Genomic DNA, 25,751 nt, shown 5'->3' on the forward strand with positions numbered 1-25,751 from the left:
ATCAAGATCAAAAGCTGTATTAGTGTATTTTTTAAGATAATGCTTTAATTTATCCTACCTTTCCAAAATTTGCATAGTCCAGCAGCATATACAGTACAAAGAGAAGAATTAAAGAGTAAATCAAAAAAAGAAAATAAAGAAATAAAATATATTTAGTTATTTACATATCTGAATAGGTGTTGGTGAAGTCTTTCATTGCACCTTGGTGAAATATAGGTGGTTGATCAAAAATGTTTTATTGTGTGCAGTAAAACAGCCTGCTGGCTGCAGGCAGAAATGACCTGCAAGGGAGTTCCATCTCGCACAGTGGGTGCAGCTGTCTTGTGCTCTTTTTAAAAAAAAAAAGAAAAGAAAAGAAATGTTATATATTATTTTATAGTTCATCTGAAGAATAATACAAATATATATGTTTATAATCGAATAAACTTTCAAAACGCCTATATTTTAACAGAGACAGAATCGGTTTTGGTAAGTTAGTTCATGATGAACATGACAGATTGATGCGTCTACGTTGGGTTGATGGTGGGGGGCACATTTTGTACAAAACCGAACTAGGGGCAACAACTCAGAACTTGGAACTCTCTTGCTTTAAACTCGGAACACCGTCAGCCTTGACTCGCCCTCGCCTCTCTTCTCTTCTCTTCTCTTCTCATGAGGGAAGAATTTCAATCCTTGGCGCCGCCCACAGGCTCTTGCCCTGGATGACATCACGGTTGGTTCCCGTTGATTCTTCCCACCCAGCCGTCATCACTACCATCACTATTCACAACGGCAAAAAGCGCCCCGGCGGTGGGGATAACGCAAATACGTCCAAGTCAGACCGCTAAAAGTGCCGCAGAGCCGGGGTGGTCACATGTGACAAGCACCGCTGCTTTTTAGCCCGTTGCTGTTGCTGCGAACACTGTGAGTTCAGGTCAGCAACCAGCTCCTCACGGCGGGAGAGAGAAGAAGAAGACGAAGAAGAAGAGAAGAAGAGAAGAAGAGAAGAAGAAAAAAAAGAAAAAAACCGCCGACTGGGCTTCACCGCGGAGGGGGAAAGAACTAGAGGAGAAGAGGACCGAGCGGAGTCGGGCGTGGTGGTAGCAAAGAGAAGAGGAGAGAAAAGAAGACACGTTTTTCGCCGAGAAAGTCGCCGCAGCCAGCAGCCGTAATGTCGCTTTCGGTGCCGCAGAACGGAGTGAAAACGGACAACGAGCCCGTCATCGAGCTGTTTGTGAAGGTGAGTCCGCGGCGGAGCGCAGCGGCAGAAGTTTGTGGCTCGAGAGTAAACTAGTCCCTCCTGCATTGTGATGATGATAGTGATGGTGATGCCTGTCTTTATCCGAGCGCCTTAATTGTTCTTTCTTTGTCTAGCTTGGCGAGCGCTTCGCTGAACAAAGAGCGGTTGCGCATTCACTTGAGGATGGTTGAAAGTGTTTGTTACTATGAATAGTAGTCAAAACTACACATTTAGCAGCTTCGGCGCTCTCGGCCATGTGGAACCCGCAGTGTCACCACCACCAGCACCACCAGCAGCAGGGCGGATGCAGCCCCCTCCCCTCGTTCATTGTGGGGGCAAAGGAGCCTGCCATGCTGGATCAGCGGCAACAAAAAAGCCCGCTGGTTGTGGTCCAGGAAAACAGCTCTAGCCCTCAACATGTGCTCACCAAATGCTGCAGCATTGCAACCTTGGTTACGTGTATTTTCATAGGTTAAAAAAAATAATCCTAATAATTACAGTGAAAAATTTGATTATTTTGGCAGTGTGTCCCCCCACGTAGTCGTTATTGCAAGCCATCCTGGGATATTGTCCTATAGCTTGCCCTGTCTGTCTTCACAATGTAAAGTTTAGTTGTGATGAGTTGGTTTTTTCCCCCCTTTTTCTTCTCTTCTTTTTTTTTTTTTTTGTCACATTGCCTCCACGTTTACAGCTTGACTTTGAACGGGGTGGGGGTGGCTGCTGCTGCTGCTGCTGCTGCTGCTGTGTGTGCTGCAGGTATCTGCAAGTCATTAAGATAAAGTGGACACATTAGGGAAGCTGATGAGTGGACGTGGTATCAGCTTGGCGACTGCCTGCTATGCGGCTGACATGTCGCAGGGCCCAGCGTGCTTCATTTTCCTCTTTCGGGCTGCTGCTGCTGTGTTGCAGGGCGGGAAAATGCCAAAGGAATGGAAAAAAAAGGGGGGGGAGTGTGGGGTTGAGATTTGAGAGGGTACTGGGAGGAGGGTCGGGTCGGGTCCTGAATAGCTGGGGAAGAAAGTGCGGCTGAGGCTCTGAATAGCAGCACCAGCATTTCATTATGGTGATGAATTCCTCCAATCCGTGATATGTGTGATCTTTTCATGAGCTTCCCGACAGCCTTGTTTTCACATGGATTTTGTAAAATGTTCTTTCACAGTGCGACGGTCACCGAGCCGGCCTGGGGACTTGTGATTGTAAAAGATCAATCTGTTCAACCAGCTTCTCTGTGAAAAAGAAAAAAAAAAATCAGTGTGCACTCTTTGTTTTCTCCTTGGAGGGAAACCTTTTTCTTTTTTTTTTTTGTGAACCTGTGCGCATTGAAAATAACCAGCCCCCCCCCCCCCAACTCATTCCTAGCTCCCTCCCCTTTGCAGGAGAGGTTACATCACTCCCAGATCTGGAAGATTCTCACATTTAGCCATTGAGCCATTTCCCTAAGAACTAAGAATAAGATATTGTTTGAGTGAGTGGCTGCGTTCCATGACAGTTTTTCACAAAATAAAAGCGGTATTTCTAAAATTTTGACAAAAGTACAGTTGCGATTTGCAGGTGTTTCCATTGAATGGTGCGAAGCGCATAAGCCGTAAATCTTATTCCTCCTCCGTCCAAATATAACGCGCCATTTTCACTTGAAATGAACTGGTCACGAGACATCACGTCCGCTGACGTGTAAATGCGAAAAAAGTGTTTCCATGACACTTTTGCGGTCTACCTCTTTATGGATACGTCTTAAAAACCTTTTAGCCATGTTTGAGAGATTTTTCAAAGTTAAGGCGTTTCAATGTACCAGTTTTTTTATTGCGATATTTAGGTTTTGCGAAATTCTATTTGTAATGGAAACGCAGGTAGTTAGTGTGTGTGTGTGTGTGAGAGTGTGAGAGAGAGAGAGATAGCCTTTTGTTCCCGTTGTTTTCCACACAGCCCTTTGTCGACGCGCCGCTCCGACATATCGACATCAATTATTCACCCCACCGTGGTCTTTACCGCGCCGTCCCAAACGCAGTGAGGGAAGACAATGGGCCGTCACGGTGGGTTGCCATAGGCACGGACAGCCTCTGGGAACAGCTGATTAGCAAACTCTGTGTGCAAACCGTGTCTCCACACACGGTAGCGTCTGATCTGTCAAGGCGCCGCCGCTCGTTGCCGTCCTGGCTCTGGGACCTCGTAGAACCTCGTCTGCCCGCTGGCTGCAAACCCTTCGGCTGCCGCTGTTTATAGCAACCGTTGTCAGCACCGCTGCGGTAACAATTGGGCCACGGTGTTTGTGAAGAGTTTATATTACCCTCACCTAAGTGTGAGTCACGCCCTCTCTCGCGTTGGCCCTTGACCCCTCATTGCAGTAAAAGCAGAAAGGGTATGGATGCACCGATACCACTTTTTTCCAGAATGAGTATTTGCATTTCAGTACTTGCAGATACTGACTTCTCGATAAGGCCATTCAACATGATAGAATTACTGTGATTTTATTTTTTCCACAGATTATATTTGGACAACATTCCTCAGTGGGTTTTTCTAGAACAGGGTGACTGTCACAAGTTTCACTGCAGTGCAAACACAAATTTGACAAAATTTGTCATATACAGGCATACGCAACTGGCATTGGTGTCGTGGTATCGGCACGTATTTTACGAGTAGAGTACTCAACCCTGGTATCGGTACCGATACCTGATACTGGTATTGGTATCAGTGCATCCCTAAGAAAGGGTTTTGGTTTTGGTGTCCAGTGAAGAATCAGGCTTCAGATGATCCAGCACGTGGCCAGTGCTGGTCAAGATGGTTGTTGTGGTCAGACCTGTCACCTCATGGCAAGAAGGCTGCGAGTTTGATTCCCTGGCCTGGGTCTTTATGCAGTTTCCGTAGAGCATGCGGCTTCTCCCTGGGCTCTTTCAAGGTTCTCCAGTTTCCTCCCACATTCTGAAAGACACGTTAAGCTAATTTAGAACTCCCAACTTATATGTAGGCGTGAGTGTGAGTCCCAATAGTTGTTTGCCTCTCTTGTGGCCCTGCAATAAACTTGCAGCTCCATCCGGACCTTAAATGTGCAGGAGAGAGCGAGAATTGGAAGCGGCGGATGGAGATCCGTTCTCGTTTTGTTTATACAGCCAAAAAAAGAAATGCTCATTAAATCATATTCCACTCGAGGATTTCGCAGACTCGAGTCCTCCTGCCCGTCTCCATATGATCCGACGCCGCGATGGGACCCCGAATATAAAAGAGTCGACAAACACGCGCGCTCTCTGTCCACGCAGCTTGCCAAGGTCGCGCCAGCCAGATGCGAGGCCCTTCTGCAGCTCCGTCGCTGCTCCTTGCCAGCATCGACTGTTGCCAGCAAACAGGCTGGTCAAGTGCTTTTAAGGCTGGAACGGCACCAGGGGCTCATCTGTGTTTATTCAACACGACACCTTCAACACAAGCCCGCTGGAAACCATGGAGATGGACAGTGACCTTGGTGAGGATTAAAAAAAGAAAAAAAGAAGAAGCAGAAATGGCGCTCGGGATGTTTGTGGTCCGCAAGTCGTTAAAAAAAACATTGTGTCCAAAAACCTCAGGAGTCTCCAGTGTGTTTCTAATTTCACATCTTTGTGCCTCAGTTCCGTTCTGTCCAGTTTTCTGTCTGCTCCTGCCGATAGCAAACTGTTCACTTCAAGAATGCTCCTGATTGCGTCACAATGAAGCCACAAGCATTGTGCAAAAGCGACCGCCTTTGCTTGTGAGAATGAACTGCAGCGGCGTTGTGTCTGCAGGAGCCACTCGGCTATTGGGCAGCGATAGAAAGGTCCTTGGGAAGAGCTGCTGATGTCACGGTGGCACCATTTCTAAAGTATGTGGTGATTAGATGTGTGGCCTGTGATGATGTGTGAAAATAATTGTCTTTTTTTCAGTTTAGTTGCTTGCTCTGGTGGGTTTTTTTGTCAAGTGCACAGATGGTGGATATAATAATATTAAATAATGGGATATTGAGGCATAATTTGCTTATTGCATTTGAAGATTCAAACAAGCCATTCTCCTCCCCCCGTCCTTGTCTTGTGTAAGTTTTTATTGTAAAATCAATAAAGGAGTTAATATTTTCCATACGTGGAGGGCTTCTGAGGAAAGGCTTAGTTTTACTGCCTGTTCGGAGAAAGAACAGCTTACCTTATTTGTGCTGCCTGACCAGGAAGGCAGTGGCTAATGAGGCATTTCTCCTGCGAGCTCAAGAACAGGAAGTGGGGGGCCACCCTAGAGCAACACAGATCAGAGACTTTGAAGATTTGATCCCAGCTGAGAAGTCTCGATAGTTCACAGACTGTTATGTTTCACTGTGGCGGTACAAGTTGCTGCAGGAATTCCCCCCCACCAGAGCAGGACGCAGCGGAGATACGAGGCCCGTTGCTCTCCCTCTCCCCTTACAGCATCATCAGCACTGTCAGAGGAGGCGTTTGACCCCTTCAGATGAGGAGAATCTGCTCAGTCACAGCTTCTGTAACTTCATCAGCCTTAACATGATCCACGCTGCTTGTGTTTCACGTGCCGTGTGTAGCGCCTGATCGTAGAGAGTAGGGTGACCGACCGGGACGTCTTCCCTTACTGGAACGGTGTACCGTTGATGGGAAGATACACAAGTGTCCAACTTACCCGGGGATTCCTCCACCTTCCTGTACTGAGAACCGTTGCTGCTTCATTTCCATTGGTTGTAATGTTTAGCATCAGTTTTAAAGGCCCTCGCCGATTGCTGCCACGCGTCGTTAGTGCGGGACGTTGAAGTGTCGCACTGGCGTTGTGTTGTCATGTTTGTGCTAAAGGGTGGTGCTGTGATATTTGGCTCATGGTTTGCCTGGTTTATTTTCTATTCTTATTAAAGCAAATATCCGTGGGTGAAGACAATGAGTCTTTCAGTTGACAGCCTGGAGCTTCCAGGATGAGTGAATAGGTGTTTGTGTGTTTGTGAGTTTGTGTTTGGAACGAAACTTGTGATTGGTTGTTGTTGTTAACGCTGATGGGCCTGCAGGCTGTCTTCTTTTCCCATTTATTTGGATTTGATCTCATAGCCAGACCTCTGTCCTGTTTCCTTTTTTAAAACCTCAGCTGATTCTTAGTCACACTGCCTCTGCAGTCTGCACTGAGCTTAAAGAGAGGAGTTCCTTAAAAACCCTTCACTTAACTCATGTCCTCGCCTTAACGGATTTTTTTCTCTGAAACCGGCGTAAGCCTCTTTCAGCGTCCAACTTTCCACAGGAACTGGCGGTTCTTAGGCAGCTGTCGTGCGCAATAGGCATGTGTCTGGCTGGAGGTTTTTATGCGTTGAAGTGATGTCAGCCTGAGTCAGAGCCACACCAAGGATGTGATGCATTTCCAATGCCCAGCAGCCACTGGTTCTCTCCCATTCTCGCAGTTTGTCTGCGGTCAGTGACTGGAGGACTCGCACCCGCCCACTCACTCACCCACTAAGTTTTTACCATACTGTAATACTCATCTATCGCTAATACTCTGTCAATTTGAGTACCAACAGCAAGTTGGATCTTGATTTCTAACAAGCAACACTTCTACCACCCAAAGGGAAACTGATAGTAGCTGCGTTTCCATGACAGTTTTTCGCAAAATGAAAGCGATATTTCTAAAAAATTTCGCCAAAGTACAATTGCGAATCATTTCCATTGAACCGTGACTGAAATATTTAACACTGTTTCTAAATACATGCAGGCAATGAGAGAAGAAAGCTTAAGCCATTAGTTTTTTCTTGCGACACGTTCCAAACCGTCTTTATTATCAGTACTTTTCAGAGTGTCTTTGAAATGCGCGAGTGGAACGGAGCACATGACAAGGAAAGCGGCAGTTGTCCCTGCTGTTTTCTGGCTCATCATTTCTGCTTCAGATAAACTACGTACGTTGCATCCTGGTCTGTTGTTCAGTAACTGTTCCTGACCTCCAGCTCCACTGAAGACATATGACAGGGATTATGGAAATGATTAATCTTGTAAACGTGTAATTTTCTGAGAAGTCCAGGGCAGATTCCCCACCTCACCCCACCCCACCCCCTGACTAAAAACCACTGACTTCTGGTCCTCCTGCTCAGTCTATTCCTAGTCCAAACCGTAACCCTCCTGCAACAGTTGTGCAGTGCTCCTGCTATGACGTTGCCATGGCTTCCCTTTTTTCTTCTCGCTGACATTCTTGTTGGGTGTCGGAGCCGCAGCGAGAAGGCTGCAGCGCCTGTCCCACCTCGTCAATTCCTTATTCGGTCAAAGTGTGCCTTTAACTCGCTGAGCAGCCCACCCTAATTTTAGAATATGGAATTGGGGAGGCGAAGGCTGGGACCTCCTGTGTAACTAAAATTAGGACGTGAGCAGAGACGGGCAGGGCCCAGCCAGCCTGAACCAGACCCATTGTCCTCGAATGCTGAGTGTGTTGACTGTCTTTCCAGTGAGCTGTTTGGAGAAATGGAAAGTTCCCCTGTAAATAATGACGAGGGAAGGCCAAGCTAAGTTGCTTCCCATTAGCATTTACTAGGCTTCGATAGGCGTAGGGTGGTCGGGCTGTGCGTCATTTCCTCCAAATCGAGTTTGAAGCGTTCCTGTTTTTCAACGTCTTTTGCCACAAATGTTGCACTTTGCTTTATTTCATTTTGAGCCGCCTTAATGAAGTGGAGCCGCAGCTTAGACTTGACGTGACTTTGGCACCACGCAAATTTTCACTCCTTCTATAATTTGAAAACCGATCGCCGGCAACTTCAGATCTTGACACATGTATACCAGGTGATTATTGTCTTCCAGACGTAAGATTGACTTTGTATCATTTTTACTTTGGATTTGGGATTTTAGCACCGAAAGATGATTCTTTTTTTTCCATTTTCAATAGGATCGGGGGATTTTAGTCGGTGCTAAAAACTTCTTGAAGTTTGATACTGTGAAGGTTTTGGCACAATGTTTAAAATAAATAGCATAACAATAAGCAATCACTTTATTGACTTTATGCTGCACATGACACACAGTGTGATCCCGCAGATCCTTTCTGAAGCCGCAGTATCGTGTGAAACTGGTAACCAGTGGGGAGGATAACAAGAGTTGTCGGTTTATGGCTTCCCCCATAAATTGTTACAGGCACAGACTTGTGACGAAGATTCTTAAAAAGCATCTGTTAAAGTGCAAATACCTTAAGTTAGCGGCACGCGGCTTCTGACGTAATAGCAGCCTGCTCAGCTGGGGCTGCACTCCCACATTATTTGTATTGCAAACCCCATAATGCCTCAAAGCTCCAGTGTGTTTACATGAATATTATGTCCGGTGGATAATAATCACACACTTCACATGGTTGTCGTTATGCCGGCAGAGCCTCTACCTTAAGTGGGCGCTTAAAATATTCATAGGAAGAGCGCTTTAGGAAAGGAAGTTGTAATTAGTTCCTGCAGTAGCGCGAGGCTCCGCGGTCGTCGTGCACTCATCCGAGTGCAACAGTTCCGGCCTCACAAGAGGACGTCAGGTTTGGGAGGTGAGATAACAAGGTACCACCTCATTGTGCTTGGAGCACGACGGAGGATGTGGGGGGGGGGGGGGGGGGGCATAAATGGAAAAGTCTCCACTCTCTCTTTCTCTCTCTCTCTCTCTCTCTCGCCCCCTTTGTTGTGGGAGATTTCATTCTTCCGCCAAGAGGCCTCGCAGCTCTGGACAATGACTCAGAGATAACATCCGACTCGGCCGTGACTCACAGCCTCGACGGAGAGGTGTGCGCGCCCGTGTGTGTGTGTGTGTGTGCGCGCGTCGTATAAAACAAACAGACATATGTTGACTCGCCGTTCATTGGCTGAGCTGATACAGGCTTGGTAGTCCCTCCGCTGGTCCCGTCAGGACCAAGTCTGTTGGTTGTGAAAAGGTGACTCATTTTTGGTCACAGCAGGGAAAATAGCCGCTGCCTGCACGCTGTGCTCTGCTTCTTCCAAAAAACACCTTTTAAGGGGTTCAACCATTTATTGTGCTATTTCGATGCCCCTCGCCCCACCGCCACTACTTCCACCACCGTCATTCTGGTAACTGATGACGTGGCTTAAGCCTCATAAACAAGAAGCACTTTGTGTTGTTTCTGTTTTAGGAGCGTCTCCAGAAGCTCTTTTCTGAAATAAAGGGGCCTTCTTTGGAAAAGGCGGAGAGTTTTCCGAGGAAACCCAACCCTCTTGGTGGGCGTTCCACAATACTCACGCGTGCTGTTGTGTTTCATCCCATTTCCATTTCTGTTTTAAAAGTTTATCCCGATGCAGTTATGACGCAAGTCTCACTTGGATCCTCGGAGTGAAATATATGGGGCGGATGAAACGCTAACAGCTGCTGTGTCACGGGCAGCGGAGCTCCGACCATCATCGTCTTTATCATCCTCATCTTCATCCTCATCGTCCTCCCCTTAAATAAACAACCACCCACTTTGGCGGGAGTAGCAGGACATTTCTGGAATAGTTTCTCCCCCTTGTCTCCAAATGCCCAGCCCCCCCCCCCTCCATTCCTCCGTCCTCCCTCCCTCCGTCCCTCCCTCGCTCCTCCCCTCCCCCACTTGACTTCGCAGTGAGGCCCAGGAGAAGGGGAACGGGAGGAAGAAACAAGCAAACAGCGCGTGGCCTGTTAAGCTTCAGTCTCGCCTCCTCCGTTTAACTGTTTGTTTCCGCTGTCGTCCAACTGTCGGAGATATCGCCCACCCCCCCACCCCCCCGCACTTCACCTCGTCTTTGCTTTTCCCTGCAAACATTTCACTTGCGATCTGCCCTCCTTTGAGCGAGCGTGCTCTGCTGTTGCTGCTGCGCTCTCCGAGAACAGAGGAGCAGAAAAAAAGAGAAAAGGTCCCTGTCAGCTGCCGCGGCCTCCTTCTTTGGCCTCTGGAGGAGCGGGATTTGCTGCTGAGCTCGGGAGTTAAAGAGCCTCGTGGAAGCAAAGCGTTTGATGATGAAAAGTGACACGACGCATTATAATCATAAAGGAGGAGCTCGCGTCGGATGTTTTTAACCTGAGAACCAGTAATCCCCCCCCCCCCCTCCCCCCCCCCCCCCCCCCCACACACACACACACACACACACACCTCCACCCCCGCATGTCCGCCGTGTCAAGGCCAGCCAGTGCCATGGGAACAGTCGCCGCCCTCCAGTCGCTGCTGAACGCTCTGCTGTAGGTGCGGCGCTGTGGTGGAAGTGGAGCTGTACTGCTCAGATGGCTTTTTTCATTTTGGAGCAGATCTTTATTGGTATTTAAACATACACACATCATGTCACAAATCACAGCTTTTCAAATATATGTGTGTATGTGTAGTGTGTATATATACATGCGTATATATAATTATTATTATTTTTTTTTTTAATTATATATTTTTTGACTTACAACCAAGGTTCCTTTCCCTAATTCCATCATCACTCCATGGTTTAGGCAGTGTCCTCCAGAAAACACCTGACACCCACATAATCAAAGAATGGAGTCCATATGTCGTTATATCACCTTCAGCCCAGTATGTCAAGTACTCCATGGGCATCAGATTGAGTAGGACCTGGTGCCAGTCAGAGAGTGTTGGCGGCTGATTTGACATCCATTTTAACAATATGCCTCTAATGTGCCTCGATGAACCCGACGTATCATTTACCAAATCCTAAAACCCCCCCCTTCAGAACTGAATTAAACGAGATGAAAAGAGGACTTCATGTGGGCGAACAAAGGCAGTGCATCCAGCGCCAGCTTTTCAGATATTGAATTCAGAGAATTGTTTTGGTGGGTAGAGGGCAAGGGAGGCGGGGGGGTGGTGAGGTGGCTGCAGTACAATGGGAGCCAACAGGAAGATCAAACAGAGCCGTCCCACTGGGCTGCTCAGTGGACAACAGCGACCGGCCTGTCACAACAGCAAGGGGCAGCCGGACTCCAGAACAAAGCCCTCTACAGATGACCCGGAAGAACATCTCACGCTGGACACACTTTTAACCACGTGCTTGTTCAGCTCCTAATTTGTCACAATGGAAATCTTATCTTGGAAAATGTTATTGCATTAGACAAGATAAATGAGTAGGGGACTTTTTTTTTGACAGCCTAGTTTCTAAGACGGTGGGGAACTTAATAATCCAAGCAATAAAGATAGTTGGGGATGGTTAAGTTAAATTAAAGATTGTGTAAATAAACTAAAAAAAAAAAGCAGGTACAAATACAGCAATAAGTGAAATTTGACAAGTAGAAAAATAGACTTAGTAAGTTTGTCTGCTCCCTATCCATCCCTCTTTCATTCGTCACTATTCCTGCAAGCAGAGGCTGATGTCTTGTAAGATATTGCAGAAAATCAAAATGTTCCCTCTGTTATCTTTCATCTCTATTTCCATATTTGGCCAAGAGGAGGACGATACCAGATGGAGGCTCGCAACGGACAGGAGGAGACGTCTCCCATTGTTCCCAGCAGCCTTCCATCTATTGATTTCCTCACTCACAGAAACCGCCGCGATTGTTGTCGTTTTCTGCTCAATTTGAACGAAACCAAACCGTCCCGTCACTCTTCCAAATTGGAAAAACGACTTTTAAATTGTTAAAATAAGCTTTGAAATTTCCTCAAATGAATGTGGTGGTGCTTTGCGATTCTCCGTCGCTCATTAAATTAAGACGCCGCGTGTCCGTCGGCGCCGATGCTCGTTACTCGGCCTTGTGTTTGTGCGTCGCAGCAGAAGAGGGAGTGAGGCAGCGTCCCTGCTCCTAATCACTGCAGACGTTTCCTCTGAGCCCTGAGATACCAGTGCTACACATTTTAAAGGGAGGAAGCGTGCTGGAGCTTTTGAGACTTGTTGGAATGGTGGTGGGCCGGGGGTGGATGGGGGGGGGGGGGGTCGGTTTCACCCTCATTTGAGTGTACTTGAGTAGTCTTTTCCAGGGCAACCTCTCGTCTGCATGAAAGAGTCATTGTCTGAAACCGGCCCTCTTTGGCCGAGTGCAGTAAAAAGACTCCAGGATAGAAAGGACATGTGGCCTATCACGCTCACCAGCTGCGTTTCCATTACCCCTACTATTGTGCGACACCTACATTTTGCAATAAAAAAAAAATGGTCATGGAAACGGCTAAACTACATTTTATCGCTTTTATTTTGCGAAAAAAAACTTTAATGGAAACGCAGCTACAGAGGCCGCTTTTCACCTCAGGCAAAGTGCAGTCAGTTTTTGAAAATCATTGTGTTGCGTTGGGCCCTCTGGTGTGCTACGCTTGCGCCCGCTCGGTCCGGGAACTTTCCACCCCGTAATGGTTTTTCCTTGTCGGATTCAAGCGGCGTCATTTGTGTGCTCAAGTCTTCGGGAATGTTGTCCACAGTGTACATTCGCTTACCTGCTCTGTCTTTGTTGTCCAAAGGCGGGCAGTGATGGAGAGAGCATCGGCAACTGCCCTTTCTCCCAGAGGCTCTTCATGATCCTGTGGCTCAAAGGAGTGGTCTTCAACGTCACCACGGTCGACCTCAAGAGGTAAGACCACCGCGTAAACCCCTCCACCCTGGGCTTCTCGTCCTTCTCTTGTAGCGTAGGGGTCAAACTCTGGCCCATGGGCCAAATTTGGCCTACAGTGTAATTATATTAGGCCCGTGAGGCCGTGAGCTAGCCCGCTGGTATTATACAGCACATGTACCGCTAATACTACAAATCCCAGAATGCTCTGCTGGTATTTTGGCATGTCAATCAGGACGGGACGTTCAATGAAGGATATTATTATTATATTATGACTTCATTGGTGTATAATTGTTATTTTATTTTTACATGTATTATTATCCTGTAGAAAAAAGGTCACTGTTAAAATTCAAACCAGAAGGCTGCAAATAAAAAAAGAAGAATATGATTGTCCAAGTTTTACATTTTGCCCCACTGTGTGTTTGAGTTTGACACCGCCGTCTTATATGCAACCTTCGCAACTATTCCGGAAAGAAATATGTAGTTTGAACTACTAAACGTCAGGCCATGTGTGTATTTGTTCGCTACAAATTACTACCGTCTTCCTCTTTGATTAGCCTTGCGTAGATTTGTTCTTCTGTTTTCCATGGAGGCCCTCAGCGACCGTGTAGCACTTTGATCTGGCCCCGCCCCCGACAGACTCACTGCTTCCCCACTGCTTATTTGGTTTTCCCATGCCCCTTTCCCAGACTGGGGAAAATCTTAGAAAACTAAACTGCTCAGACTTGGGAGAGGCTATTTTAGGCTCTACATTCTGTTCCGCGTACTTCCTGCCCAGTGTTTAATGGGCGGCGTGTTATTTTTCAGCAGTGATCCACACAGGTCCTCTGCAATTTCATGCACAATTTATCTTCTTTTTTTTTTCCTCCTCGAACCAGCAATGAGCAAGTGTACTTTTTTTTTTTTTACATGCGAATTCCAGTTAAAGTGACTTATTATTTGTCTTTGTGAGTCATCAAAACACACCCTTATTTTTTAGAAGCAGTCTGTTGAACGTCTGCTTTTAATGGGCGGTCTCTGTAATATGTGATTTCTGGGAGGAAACTCAGAGGACACCGCCTGCAGACACAACCACAGCAGAGATTTACTTGATGAATAGTGCGTCGCTGCCTTTTTAAACTACAAAAACACATCATTGAGCTTTTTTTTTTTTTTTGGTCATTGTGCTTTTGCTCGTGCTTTTGCATTCGAGATGAGGATAAAGGCTTCCGTCTATTTGCATATATTTGCACGTTCTCTGCTTGCAAAGGAAGACATCCTTTAACATAGAAAACAACCCTTTGTTAAACTGCAGTCATGCTCTAAGCTCAAAGTGGTTGAGCTCTAAAATTTTGATTTTGCATTGCTTCTGCGTTTCCATCTGAGGGAGTATTTATCACCTGACTAAAACGAAAAGTCCCTGAATTCACGAAACTCTCTCAGAGTTTTCGCACTTCCGTAATAACATCCTATTTTCAAGACGGCATGTTGCACGCCCCCCCCCCACCCTCCCGCTTCCCCACTGATGTCAGTCGCTTAGGGTGTCGCTTCCTCTTGCAATGCCTAAGAGCTGAAGTCACCTCCTGCATTGTTGGTGCCCTCAGCTGACCTGTTCGAATCGTTTCCATCAAGCAACTGTTGCAAACATTACGGCACAGAAAGTCTGGTGGTACCTTTAGTTGAAACTTTGAATCTCAGCGGTATGGTTTTAAAAATGAAATAGTACATTTCAATTTTAAGGTTGAGATGTTCAGATTTTTGCTTCAGAACACCTGCAATCTAAACCTACCGCATGCAGTCTTGAACAGCGCCATCCTGCAAGTTGAGCAGATATCTAGAATATTGCGTCTTTTTCAGTTAGAAGCAGCTGCTCATGCCGCCGTCCCCAACACTTGTCTGCTCGGCTCATGGAGCACATGCTCATCTTCGCCTGCATGTGTCGGTGTCATCTGCCTGCCAAAGACATCTGGTACAGAATGTGCTGGTTTGAAGGCTGCTGAGAGGAAGGAACACACAAATATGTTCATGAAGACCGACACTCCCACACAGCCACTGCCACGCTCGCACAAAAGCACTGAACAGCTGCAACTTGGATAAGGGGAATAACAACGTCAATGCAGTCTGCAACAAGGCCACAATAATGCATCTTTTGTCCCGCTCACTTATCGGTGATAATAAAAGCTGCTTCCGATTGGTCGCCCTGGTTCCCTTCTGTGTCTGGATGTCGAGTGTGCCACTCGCTTCCGTTCGCTGTGACACGCTGAACTTGCTTTACTTCTCTTCCAGGAAGCCCGCGGACCTCCAGAACTTGGCGCCGGGCACGCACCCGCCCTTCATAACCTTCAATGGCGAGGTCAAGACGGATGTCAACAAGATTGAGGAGTTCCTTGAGGATGTCCTCTGCCCACCCAAGTGTGTACTTTCTCACCTCCGTTGCAGAATTTCGCACGATTCTACGCAGAGTTTCAGTGTCTGCGAAACAAATCCGAGTCAGTCCAGCTCCTCGTGCTATTCTGACCTCCCTGTGGAAGAAGAACTTCACAAAGAATGTGCAACTGTGTGCAAACAATGCTCCTCCTGACTTGTGTGGTCTTTACTTTTCTTTTGTTTGCAAGGTACATCAAGCTCGGCGCAAGACACCCAGAGTCAAACACAGCTGGCATGGACATCTTTGCAAAGTTTTCGGCATACATCAAGAACTCCAAACCAGACGGCAACGAGGGTATGTCACAGATTCAGCTGACAGATTCAGTAATGTCCTTGCACCAAAGATGGGGAGTGGACGAGTGAAGTGCAGGATGAGGAACTGAAAAATCCAAGGAAATTATGATGTATATAGAAAATTAAAAAGCCTTTATTTTGGCATGACTACGCAGATTAAAAAGGACTGGGCCGAGGCGTTTCAGCTTCTGTGTGTGTAAAAAATGTGTTCATGACTGTTTGGACTTTTACCCTGATGACGGCACAAAGCTGAAACCGCCCATCTTTTGTGCAAGGACTTAACAGAATCTGTCAGCTGCTATGAATGCACCCCAACCAAAGAGCACCCTGTTTTTTTGACTCATTTTATTTAAAGGACCCAAGCAGCGCTCCTTCGTCTGTCTTCTTTCTTTCGTTGTGTGGACAGAGAGAGTTCTGCTGTTAGGAGTTCTGCCCTGATTGATTGCTTCGGTTGTTAGTTGGAACCACACGGTGCTGGTTCTTCTGCTTCCTTGTGCCCTCATGTTTGCTTCTCACTCCCTAGAGCTCACTGTAAAATAACACACACAAAAAAAAACTGAAGTATGAACAAACCTGATCTCACAATTGCATCCCTGCTGATCCCTATTTGTGCAGGCTGCAGTCAGAGACAAGTCATAACTCAGCTTTCAGCAACAACACTGTTTTGCAATAATGGGAAAAATGCCTAGTATGTTACCCCGGCGGTCCGGCTGCATCGTGGACCAAGAAAATCTGTGGGATTGAAATATGTTTATCGTGTTCTTAAAAATGCCAAGATCCTGTCTTGTTTTAGTTGGCAGATGTCCACCCTGTGAAAATATTGAACCGCGGCAAGCTGGATGTGAAAGCCAAGGCTGTGTCAACACAGTCTGGGGCTGAATCTCACGCTTCACTGATAAGAAGCATGTCAAGTGTGATGTGGGGCGATTCCAATTCAGCAAATGTCCCATTGTTCCCATCAATTAAATCTCCAAATGCATGGGTGTGATTGTGAGGTTCAGTCCCTGCAGTTGCCCACAAACGCGTCGTATGCCGCATTTTGAAGATCTGGCTCTTTAATAAATCCGCTTCCCCTGAAATTTTATTGTGAAGGCCGATTCCTTTGTTAGGAATGCATGTGGAAATTTTTTCATTAAATGCTGCCCCCTTGTGGTGAATCGGCGTAAAGGCGCAGCATACATAAGTTGTCCATTGTCTTTGTGCAGCTTTGGAGCGTGGACTCCTGAAGACGCTGCAGAAGCTGGACGAATACCTCCGCTCGCCACTTCCCGATGAGATCGACCACAACAGCATCGAGGACGTCAAGGTGTCCGACCGCAACTTCCTGGATGGCGACGAGATGACCCTGGCGGACTGTAACCTGCTGCCAAAGCTGCATATAGTGAAGGTGAGTGCAGGATGTCAGAAGTGCTATGCAAATAAATACAAATTAAAAAAAAACATTAAAATAATATAAAATCGGATGTCTCCTGCGTCACTATGTGGTGGTTTTATGTTAAGAAAATTGTTTCTTTGTTTGTTTGTTTTTTCAAAAAATAGCAGACATCTCACAGTCTGTGACGAGTATATGATAGTGTTCAACGTCATGTCTCATTAGTGATTGTTTTTAAGTGGCACCATAAGCATTGGTTGTCTTCTGCAGATTAAATTGAATCCAGATGTTCATATGCTCCTATTAACCTCCTTTTACTTTGAAGCCCAGCTAGAGAACCACATGTAAATGCAATATTGGATCAGTTTGGGATTGCAGCCACCCGGTGGACAAAATGTATATTACACTAAGATTCCTGCTGATAAAAAAAAGTCAATTCACATTTCTTTCTTTAAATGTATTTTCTACCTAGTTGCAAAATGAACATACTTTTAATTTGCTACTAACGACCCCCCCCCCCCCACCCCCCAATTTATTGCTCATCGTTCCTTGCAGTGGGACTATAAAAGAAAAGAAACTCTGACGTAGAGCAAGTTTTCATTCCTGAAAAAGTGCTTGGCCTATTATTGCCAAATTGATTTCCAACATTTGATAACCCCTGTCCAGGTGGTGACAAAGAAGTACCGAGGCTTCGACATCCCCAAAGAGATGACGGCCATCTGGAAGTACCTGAACAACGCCTACACGCGCGAGGAGTTCACCAACACCTGCCCCAGCGACAAGGAGATCGAGATTGCCTACGCAGACGTGGCCAAGAGGCTGGTCAAATGAGCCCCCCGCCCCCCGCCCGACCCTTCACTCATCCTCCACCCATGTAGCTCATCATTTACACACCTCTTCCTCCATCCTCCCCCAGAACCAGGGACTGATGCGCTCCTTCACGAGAAAGAAAGAAACAAAGAAAGAAAGAAAGAAAGAAAGAAAGAAAGAGAAAGAAAAAAACTCCGGACTTTTTTTCCTCTTCTCATCTCGAGAAAAACACCAAACACATGACTCCTTAGAGATCTTTTCTTTTTCCTTTTCGCCCCCTCTCTGATTTTTATGAAGGCCTTCTCAGTTGATTCAGCAAAGGTCACTGATGCTAATTAATTGTTCTTATTTGTTAATGAATGTTGTGAGATGAAGACGTGTTGGAGTAGCAGCCAGACGTTGATAATGTCGGGAGCCTCTTCAAACGCACTCCCTGATAAGTGACCTTTTAGCTGATCTTCTCCCTGATCATAGGGGAGGAGTTCCACACTTTTGACATTTTTTTCTGTTATCTGTTTCATGTGTGGTTAGCTCTTTGTAAAAATGTTAAAAAAAAACCAAAACAAAACAACAACAAACAAACACTGAGAGGCTGTGTTTTTTTCCCCCTCCCTTTGGCTATTTAAGATCCAACGTTAAAGTTTTGTGTTGGAAGTTTCAGCTTCTCGAGTCTTTGACGCATGGCGCAGTAGAAAGCTGACACTAATCCAAACCTTAGTGGTTGACATATCGAGTGAGAGATGCTTTATTTTAACGAACAGCTGTTTTAAAGTAAATCAGAATAATTGTAAGTGCAGGTATAGCTACCTGGTGTCCATGTTCTGCTTTTCCTCGTCGCCCTCCAAAAAAAGGGAAAAGTCTCGTAGCTTAGCTCAGTAGGACCGTAGGGGAAATTCCCAGACTGGCTTCAGATGAAACGACTCAGGAAAAGAAAATCAACCTGAGGTCTGAGTAATATTTAACCATATGTAGCCTAGGATGTGTAGACTGGCCCAATGTTTATCACAGCATTGCCATAGAAAGTGTTTATTTAGACAGTCAGTAGTATACAAAAGCCTGCAGAATCTTTCTTCTCTCTCGAAGCATGAAGGAAAGTCTTGACTTTGGCCATGCTGACTGTAGCAAGAGTTTGGATTACATGTGGCGGGACATCATTCCGGTCTCACTGTGGATAGGATGACTGCGGCTGTATAAACCAATGAAGTCGAGAACGAAAGGAGAGAAACCACACGCTCACTGTTTCCTTCTCCATAATTTCCTGGAATAAAGGGCGTTGATGGGCAGTCAAGCACCAGGAATATCAACACTAAAGATATTTATGACAAAACCATCCAAGCAGAGTAGCAAACAAACTGATACCTGGTCTGATTTCGTCGTGCCCTCAGTGCATAGATTGATCTCTACGGTATTGAATGTATATTGTGATACAGTAACTCCAAAAAGTGCTTTAGTGCCGAAAGCAAAGCAAAATCTGTTTTTCATTTTTGCTCTGACACAAACTTGATACACACAAAAGAGAAAAGGAATTGTAAATATTTGTTTTGAAGTTCAATGTGTAAATTTTTATACATTTCATCTGGACTTTGAGGGTAAATCAGGCCGTTTCTTGCCTGCGAGGATTCGAGACTAACCACCACCTCTCTGCCTTACTTGATTTCTCTGTGAGGATGTTTAGCAGGAAGGGTTTTCATTTTGTTACAATACCACTGTGGTGTTGTAATAAAGACAATTTCCAAGCTATGCCATCTGTTTTTTTTGTTTTTTTTTAAATAATATTGACTGATTTCAAATAAACTTGTATTGGCAATCTAACCCTTTTGCCCCTTTTCTGTAAAACAGCTGCTTCTTTATACATTCATGCTTTAGATCTATATTGTTTTTTCTTTGGACACTTTGGCTCTGCAATCACTTCATATCCCTCAAAGCACATCATATTTCATTCTGTGTTTTGACTGATAACAGTAATTACTTTTTGAGCAAGTTTGCACAAAACCAGTACACTGAAGTGATTAAACATAAGTCAATATTTCACCACATGTGATATATTGACGTCTGGCTTCCCCCCACCCCCGTGTCCTCCATCATTTTACAATATTCGAGGTGAGCAACATGATATGTTTTGTGGCATTAATCTTACATGATTTTTCATGTCACTCCTGATACTGTGGCTCAGTTGTCACAGATCACAAGTTCTACCTTGAGACCATTTCAAGGGCTACTTGCTTCATGCTAAGTTTCATATGAGATATTATAACATTCTCCAAAAAAACAAAGATATACTGGAGCATTTATCGTAAGGGTAACCGCTGACTAAGCATCAGTGAGACTTGCACAGTAACCATTATCAATATTCAAAGAAACCTGGCTGTCGGAATAATTAGGGGTGATTTGAGGAATATTTGCAACTCTGACATTTCAGTTTGTTATTTTGTTCCTCTGTCTCTTGATTTGGGAACCCCTTGGGGCACAACGCGTTTGTTTACAGCTTTGGATCTCCAAAGAATGTCTAGCGTGGGTGTCCACACCCCCCTCCTCCCCCCACCCTGGAGACGCCCTCTGGCTGTCAGCTTGATGTTTTTCAGCCAGATCCCTACTGTTCTGCCGCGCAAACAAGTCTGCTGTGCAGGCTGGCCCGTGGCAGCTGGAGTTTCGTAAGAGACGGGAAAACAAAACAAAACAAAAAAAGGTGTGGGGGCGTTCAGTGTTTGGGTGCTCTCCAGATCATTAAAGTATCATGTTTCAGCCCCATACATTTTCCACTCTCTTACTGGTGAGCAGTGAGACGTTCCTCCTGTAAATCAGAGGGAGGAAATCCACCCAGATCTAAGCAGACGGATTGTGTGTGTGTGTAGAAGTGGAAGAGAAGACACAACAGGGCTGGCTGTCATTCAGACCACACACTCATTACAAGCAGGGTGAGTGTATTAGTGTAATTGGGTAATGAAGGTGAGGCTGGGAGGGGCTGAGGACTGTTTCTCAAATATGCTGTGTGTGTGTGTGTGTGTGTGTGTGTGTGTGTGTGTGTGTGTGTGTGTGTGTGTGTGTGTGTGTGTGTATTTAAAGAGATGGGTGTTCCTGCCATGGGAGAGAGCCAACCAGTCAGTTAAACTTAGAACACAAACAGGTTGCGCTCACAATCATCTCCTTGGTTTTTTCTTTGTTAAGGGACACATGTGGCCTTCACACACCGGGGGTCAACGTCCTTGCTGCAGTGCCCTTTATATTAGCAGGTAAATTAATCAGCTGTGTTTTTCATGACTAAATAACTTTGTCAAGCCCTTTCTTTTTTGGCATGAATTCTTTCTCTGCAGTGCCAGTTCAGTTTGAAGGTTCCACACAACACCCATTTATACAGCTGACTAAATATTGACTCTGGTAAAGTAGCTCACTCAAGGGTACACAGTGATATCCCGACTGGCTTGTGGACCTACAATGTGTGAAAAACCCTCTTTGCATATGGACCCTGTGCACCTGACATTGGATGTAGCTCAAAACAGGACACTTTTAAATTTAGTTTGACCTGTTTAATTGCAAAGCCCGGAAGCTTATAGGTCTGACAGAATATGGCTCACATGTCTAAAGCACTGCCCATGTTGGGAGAAATCTGTTTTTCTTCTTAGTTTTGTCTACAATCTGCCATCTATGCTTATTAGCTGTGTTTAATCGTGACAGGTTTCAATTAAAGGAAAGTATAAATGTTATTGTAGCTGGCAACTTTTTGAAAGTTGACCACCCAGTAGGGTCTGTCATTATGAATTTATGACACAAGCAATAACTTGCCGGGGCTTGGCCCTACTGAAGCAAGAAAACAAGAGTGTGTGTGTGAAAACATAAAAAAACTAAACGTTTACATTGAGGAACAATAACAAACCAACATTTACCAATATGTGTATATGTATATATATACATATGTACACATATATCAAATTATCTTGTAATTATATCATATCAACATTTTTTTCAAATAAAATTTATGCATAAAAGTTATGTTTAAATTTTTATGCTCTAAATTTATAGAACTCTCTGAATTTCAATATGCATTAATTCTGAAAATGTGTCCTCAGACGCACTATACAATTAATGTCAATTTCATGGTCGAAACACTTCGACATGCACAAGTTGACAAGTTAGGCCCCGTTTGTGCGGCTCATAAACCCGATTTTACTGGGGCCGTGTCGTGTCACCGCCCGGTGACGTCACGCTAGCGCAAACTCGAGTTGACAAAGCCGTAATTAAGGCCTCATTTGTTACACCTGCGTTTTTTCCACCAAGAAATACACTGTGAGAAGCACTTATTGTGAGAGGAAAATGGAAAAGGCTCTAATTACTCGGACCCTATCATTAAATGTGCGCTGCCACTGATGACAGGTGAGTCCGCTGGCAGGGAACAAATAGCTGGCGCAATATCTGAAAAGCGCGGGAGGTGCTAAACTCGAGCTGCCGGGGCTAACCCACGAGGAATGTTTGTGTTAGCTTCGAAGCTTTCGAGGCTACGGCGGCTCCATAATGCGTTCCATACACAGTCTGTCTGCTTCCTACATGTACAGCAGCACGACTCCTGATCCAGAAAACGTGTTGGCATCAGGCCGCGTCTTCCTCGAAGACTCGCCTGGCACTGGTTGCCTGGGCCTGGGAGCGCCGTGTCGGTCCACAAGCACTCGCTCGCTGTTTTTCTTTATCTGCTACTCGAGCGAGCTGTCATTGGCCCCGTCAAGCCAGCTGTCAGTTTTTGGCAGCGGCACAGGCCTCCCTCGCATTCTAGCTTTACGGTTCCTCAAGAGGGAGGCTCACGCACGCAGAGGCCGTGCAGCTCGGGGTAATAACTCAGAGTGATGCCGAGTGGCACACCGGAGGGGAAGCGGGAGAAACCCGAGAGCGAGTCTGGTGCCGTTTAAATGGCTTCCAAATGCCGCGGCGCTCCATAGCGAAGGCAATTTATCTGGTGTTAAGAGAGAGGTGTCAAACGGTGCACTTCAGCCAAATTACAAAGACGAGGACGAAAAACCGAGCTGTAACCTTATGTATCATTCCAATGCAATGGCAGGAATTTGTTTTGGGCTGCCCCGCCCTCCCTTCAAAATATCCGACAAAGAAATACTGCAGCAGCACAGTTTCAGTATGTTCTGTACCTTGTGGTGAGGCAATATTGAGAAAGTCCACACAGATTCCAGCCTTCCCAAAAATTGTGAAGCTATTACCGTCATGATAAAGTGAACCTGTGTCAGGTGTTGGGAGTATGCCATGTTGGGGGAAGCTTCAGTGTAATTGTAAAGTCAAACATAGAACACATGATGTTGGAATTATGAAAAACTTAACTGTGAATTTCGTGTGGCATAAATACAGACACTGAATGTCTGTTTTCAGTCTGACCAACTGTGTTACCAGCATTTTTTTTTTTTAAAATGAGTAAAGATTTCTGCAGTTCAAATTAAATGCTTGATTAAGAATTGAAGAACAAAGTAGTAAATCTTTTCTGAGAAAAATATTTCATTTCTCCTTACTCAGTTGATTAACGGTCTCCCTAGTACTAATGGCTTTTCCAAACCTGAGCAGAGGAAGAATAAAAACGCCTCTGATAACTGAGCTAAGATTAGGTAACTACTGACGGTATTAAACCGCCCCTTCTGTTAAACTAACTCCTCCTCAAACATTGAAAATTTTATGTGGGGAGTAGGGTCAGTAAATGCACGAACACCACCACCGGAGCAAATGCAGTCACTCATAATTTGAGCCTTGTGATGTTACTGAATAAAACGAGTTAATCGTGGAATTTATTGTCCCATCAGTCAACCCATCAACTCCCAAACCACCAAGAAAACCCCCAATTATCTGCCCGGGCTCGAGTCAACCAGTCATTCTAATTTTGTACGCTTTCATTGTTTACTTTAGCCGTCATTAAGACATTGGTGGGGTGGCTTTCTCTCTCCAGGGCTCAGTGGCTACTGTGGTGAGGAGATAGGGGGCTGTGGTGGACCCCCTTGGGCGGCCCACAAAAAGCTACCATAAGCCCTTTCCCCACTTGCCGCTCGCCCCATCTGGGTCCTGCAGTCACACCCTGTGGCAGAGCTGCGGTTAACTGCGGCTGCCGCCTGGTAAAGAGCCACAGTGAGGGTTTCAGCGACAAAGATTGAGGTAAGAGAAGCGACATTCACAACCATTACCACTAGAGGGTACTCAGCCACAGTGTGATGTAGGAGGGGGAGCTCTCACAGCACTGCTTTTTAGCTTGGGAGGTTTTGATCTTATCTCCCTCACACAGCAAGCACTTTTTCACATTAAGGCTCAGGGAGGTCGAGTTGCTTGGGTGGGAGATAAGCAGGCGCGTTTGGTCCCGAAGCGCGTTCGCAAAAGGCCAACTGGGATCGTCCGGCGATGAGAGACGACTTGTGACGTCAGGTGTTTCATGCCTCCAGGGCCTTTTGTCTGGGCTGTTTGGTCTCTTTATGAGACAACAATAGTGGCTTGTTTGATTCTGTCTGACTGAGAAACTATTAAACTTGAAATACTTTGGTCTGACAGTAGTCGCACCTTTGTTCCACATGAGGAAGATTTAACAGTTTATGATAATGGGTGAAAGCCACCACTGTTTCATGTGTACTGATTTGTTTGTCTGTGCCTGCCTAGCAGCGTGGTCCCTAGGCTTAACGGCAAGATCATACAAAAACAAAAGACATCCGTTTGTGCTGCTGATAAGCCATGTGTGCGAATGTCTACGTCCTTGCATGACCTTACCAAAAAAAAGCCATATAGGATGTCTTGGGGCAGTGAGAGGAGATCTTTGAAGTCTTGGTTCTGCCATCCATCTCCAGCGTGCTGGCTTTCTTTGCATGCCAGCCCCTGTGGCGACCAGGCCTATTAAAAGAGAACCGCCCCAATTGGTTCCTCTTTGCCCTGTCGCCATGGTACAATGACATCGAGCTACGCTCACGTGCTCCCAGCAACATTAAAGATCCCCTCTGTTTTGATTTTGGCTTTGGCTCTGTCTGTGCACTCTTTTATAGGCAGTCCAATGCGTAACTAGCACGCTACACATTAGCATGCAGCAGAAAAAAAACAAGTGTGCAGCCAAGCGTGGGGCAAAAGGCTATTAGCTTACAGTCGGTGTTAACAGACATATCCGGTGCACACAAGCTGCAGGTGCTGGCCCTCTGTCCCTGTGTTCTTCTGGAGCCAAACCAATATGTCTCCTTTACTTGCCAGCAGCAGGCGAAGATGCCATGACATTTGGGTGTTAACGCCATGGAAGAATTTAAGAAGATGAGGAGATTTCATTGATTGCTCTGAGCTGCTCCCCTGTAGCCTTCGTGCATATTTTTGTTGGCTATGCCTCTCAAGCCTAATGGATTTTTTTTAGACTTCCATTAGTTGGTTGAAGGCACTGTGGTTTAAGCAAGTAACAAAAGACTTCTGAAATGCTTAATACACTTTTATGATGGTCAGTATTGCTTCCACAGCCTGTCTGCTTGACAGCAATGAGAAAGTTGGCGTCACAGTCAGTGCTTGGACTGATAAGTGTTCTTTTTTCTTTTTTTTTATGTGACAGTTTTACTTTTTTTTTTATTAGCAAACTGAAAACACAATGAACCTCTCATGAATAAATCTTCCAGGTTTTGGATTAAGAAAAATGCCACTGCCAATGACTAACACCAGTAGAGTGTTGGGTGATGTCACCACTTTCTAATGAGCCACAAGTATTTGAGTCTTTCTTGTACCTGTTCAGCTGTGTAATTTTATGGTGTGTTTGTTGTTCAATTGAACAAACAAACTTTTTTTTTCAAAAGCCAGATATGGTTAATGGGAATGATTGTGGCCAAATTACAATTATGGTGAACCTTAAACCTCGTCACTCATGTTTGCAAGTTATAACAGTTACACACTGCAGATTGTTGTTTGAGGCTAAACCTTAATCTCATGTAGGTCAATCAATGAAGGCGTTCTGAGGCCTCGTAAATGCCTTGCATTTTGTACTTCAGGTTGTGTCAGTTCTTGCGGTGGAGTACCAGTCTCACCACTGTGAGGTGAGCTTGGAGAAAGCGTGCTTGTTCTGAGATGGTGTTCGTGTTTTGTTTATTTAATTCATAAATTGGAATCTGGGGTTAATGATTATTATATGGCACAATAGCCAAATTGCCACTCATTAACTTTAATGCATTCAGTGTTGTGCCTTTATTATATGTATAATTAGTTTATTTGCCCGAAGACATGTCAACATGTCAGAGGAAGTATATAAGTTTTTACTTCG

General features: G+C 45.5%; 1 protein-coding gene across 1 annotated transcript; it reads left to right on the top strand.

Annotated features, from left to right (window-relative positions):
* Window positions 1–737: 737 nt before the first annotated feature.
* clic4 (chloride intracellular channel 4) lies at window positions 738–19,321 on the top strand. The gene is made up of 6 exons (XM_076027556.1): window positions 738–1,219; window positions 12,539–12,648; window positions 14,893–15,018; window positions 15,222–15,328; window positions 16,533–16,714; window positions 17,366–19,321. Exons 1-6 carry the CDS (start codon window positions 1,151–1,153, stop codon window positions 17,528–17,530), a joined length of 759 nt encoding a protein of 252 aa, XP_075883671.1. The 5' UTR covers window positions 738–1,150; the 3' UTR covers window positions 17,531–19,321.
* The last annotated feature ends 6,430 nt before the right edge of the window (window positions 19,322–25,751 follow it).

Source organism: Nelusetta ayraudi, unplaced genomic scaffold, assembly GCF_046127955.1.
Source record: "Nelusetta ayraudi isolate G7.1 ecotype Tasmania unplaced genomic scaffold, CSIRO-AGI_Nayr_v1 ptg000021l, whole genome shotgun sequence".
Lineage (NCBI taxonomy): Eukaryota > Metazoa > Chordata > Actinopteri > Tetraodontiformes > Monacanthidae > Nelusetta > Nelusetta ayraudi.

Bases quoted from the DNA above. Each gene is read 5' to 3' on its own strand.
- clic4 (XM_076027556.1), top strand. From the start codon at position 1,151: ATGTCGCTTTCGGTGCCGCAGAACGGAGTGAAAACGGACAACGAGCCC. The intron at 1,220-12,538 runs GTGAGTCCGCGG...TGTTGTCCAAAG, and splicing joins TCATCGAGCTGTTTGTGAAG to GCGGGCAGTGATGGAGAGAG. The intron at 15,019-15,221 runs GTGTGTACTTTC...TTTGTTTGCAAG, and splicing joins GATGTCCTCTGCCCACCCAA to GTACATCAAGCTCGGCGCAA.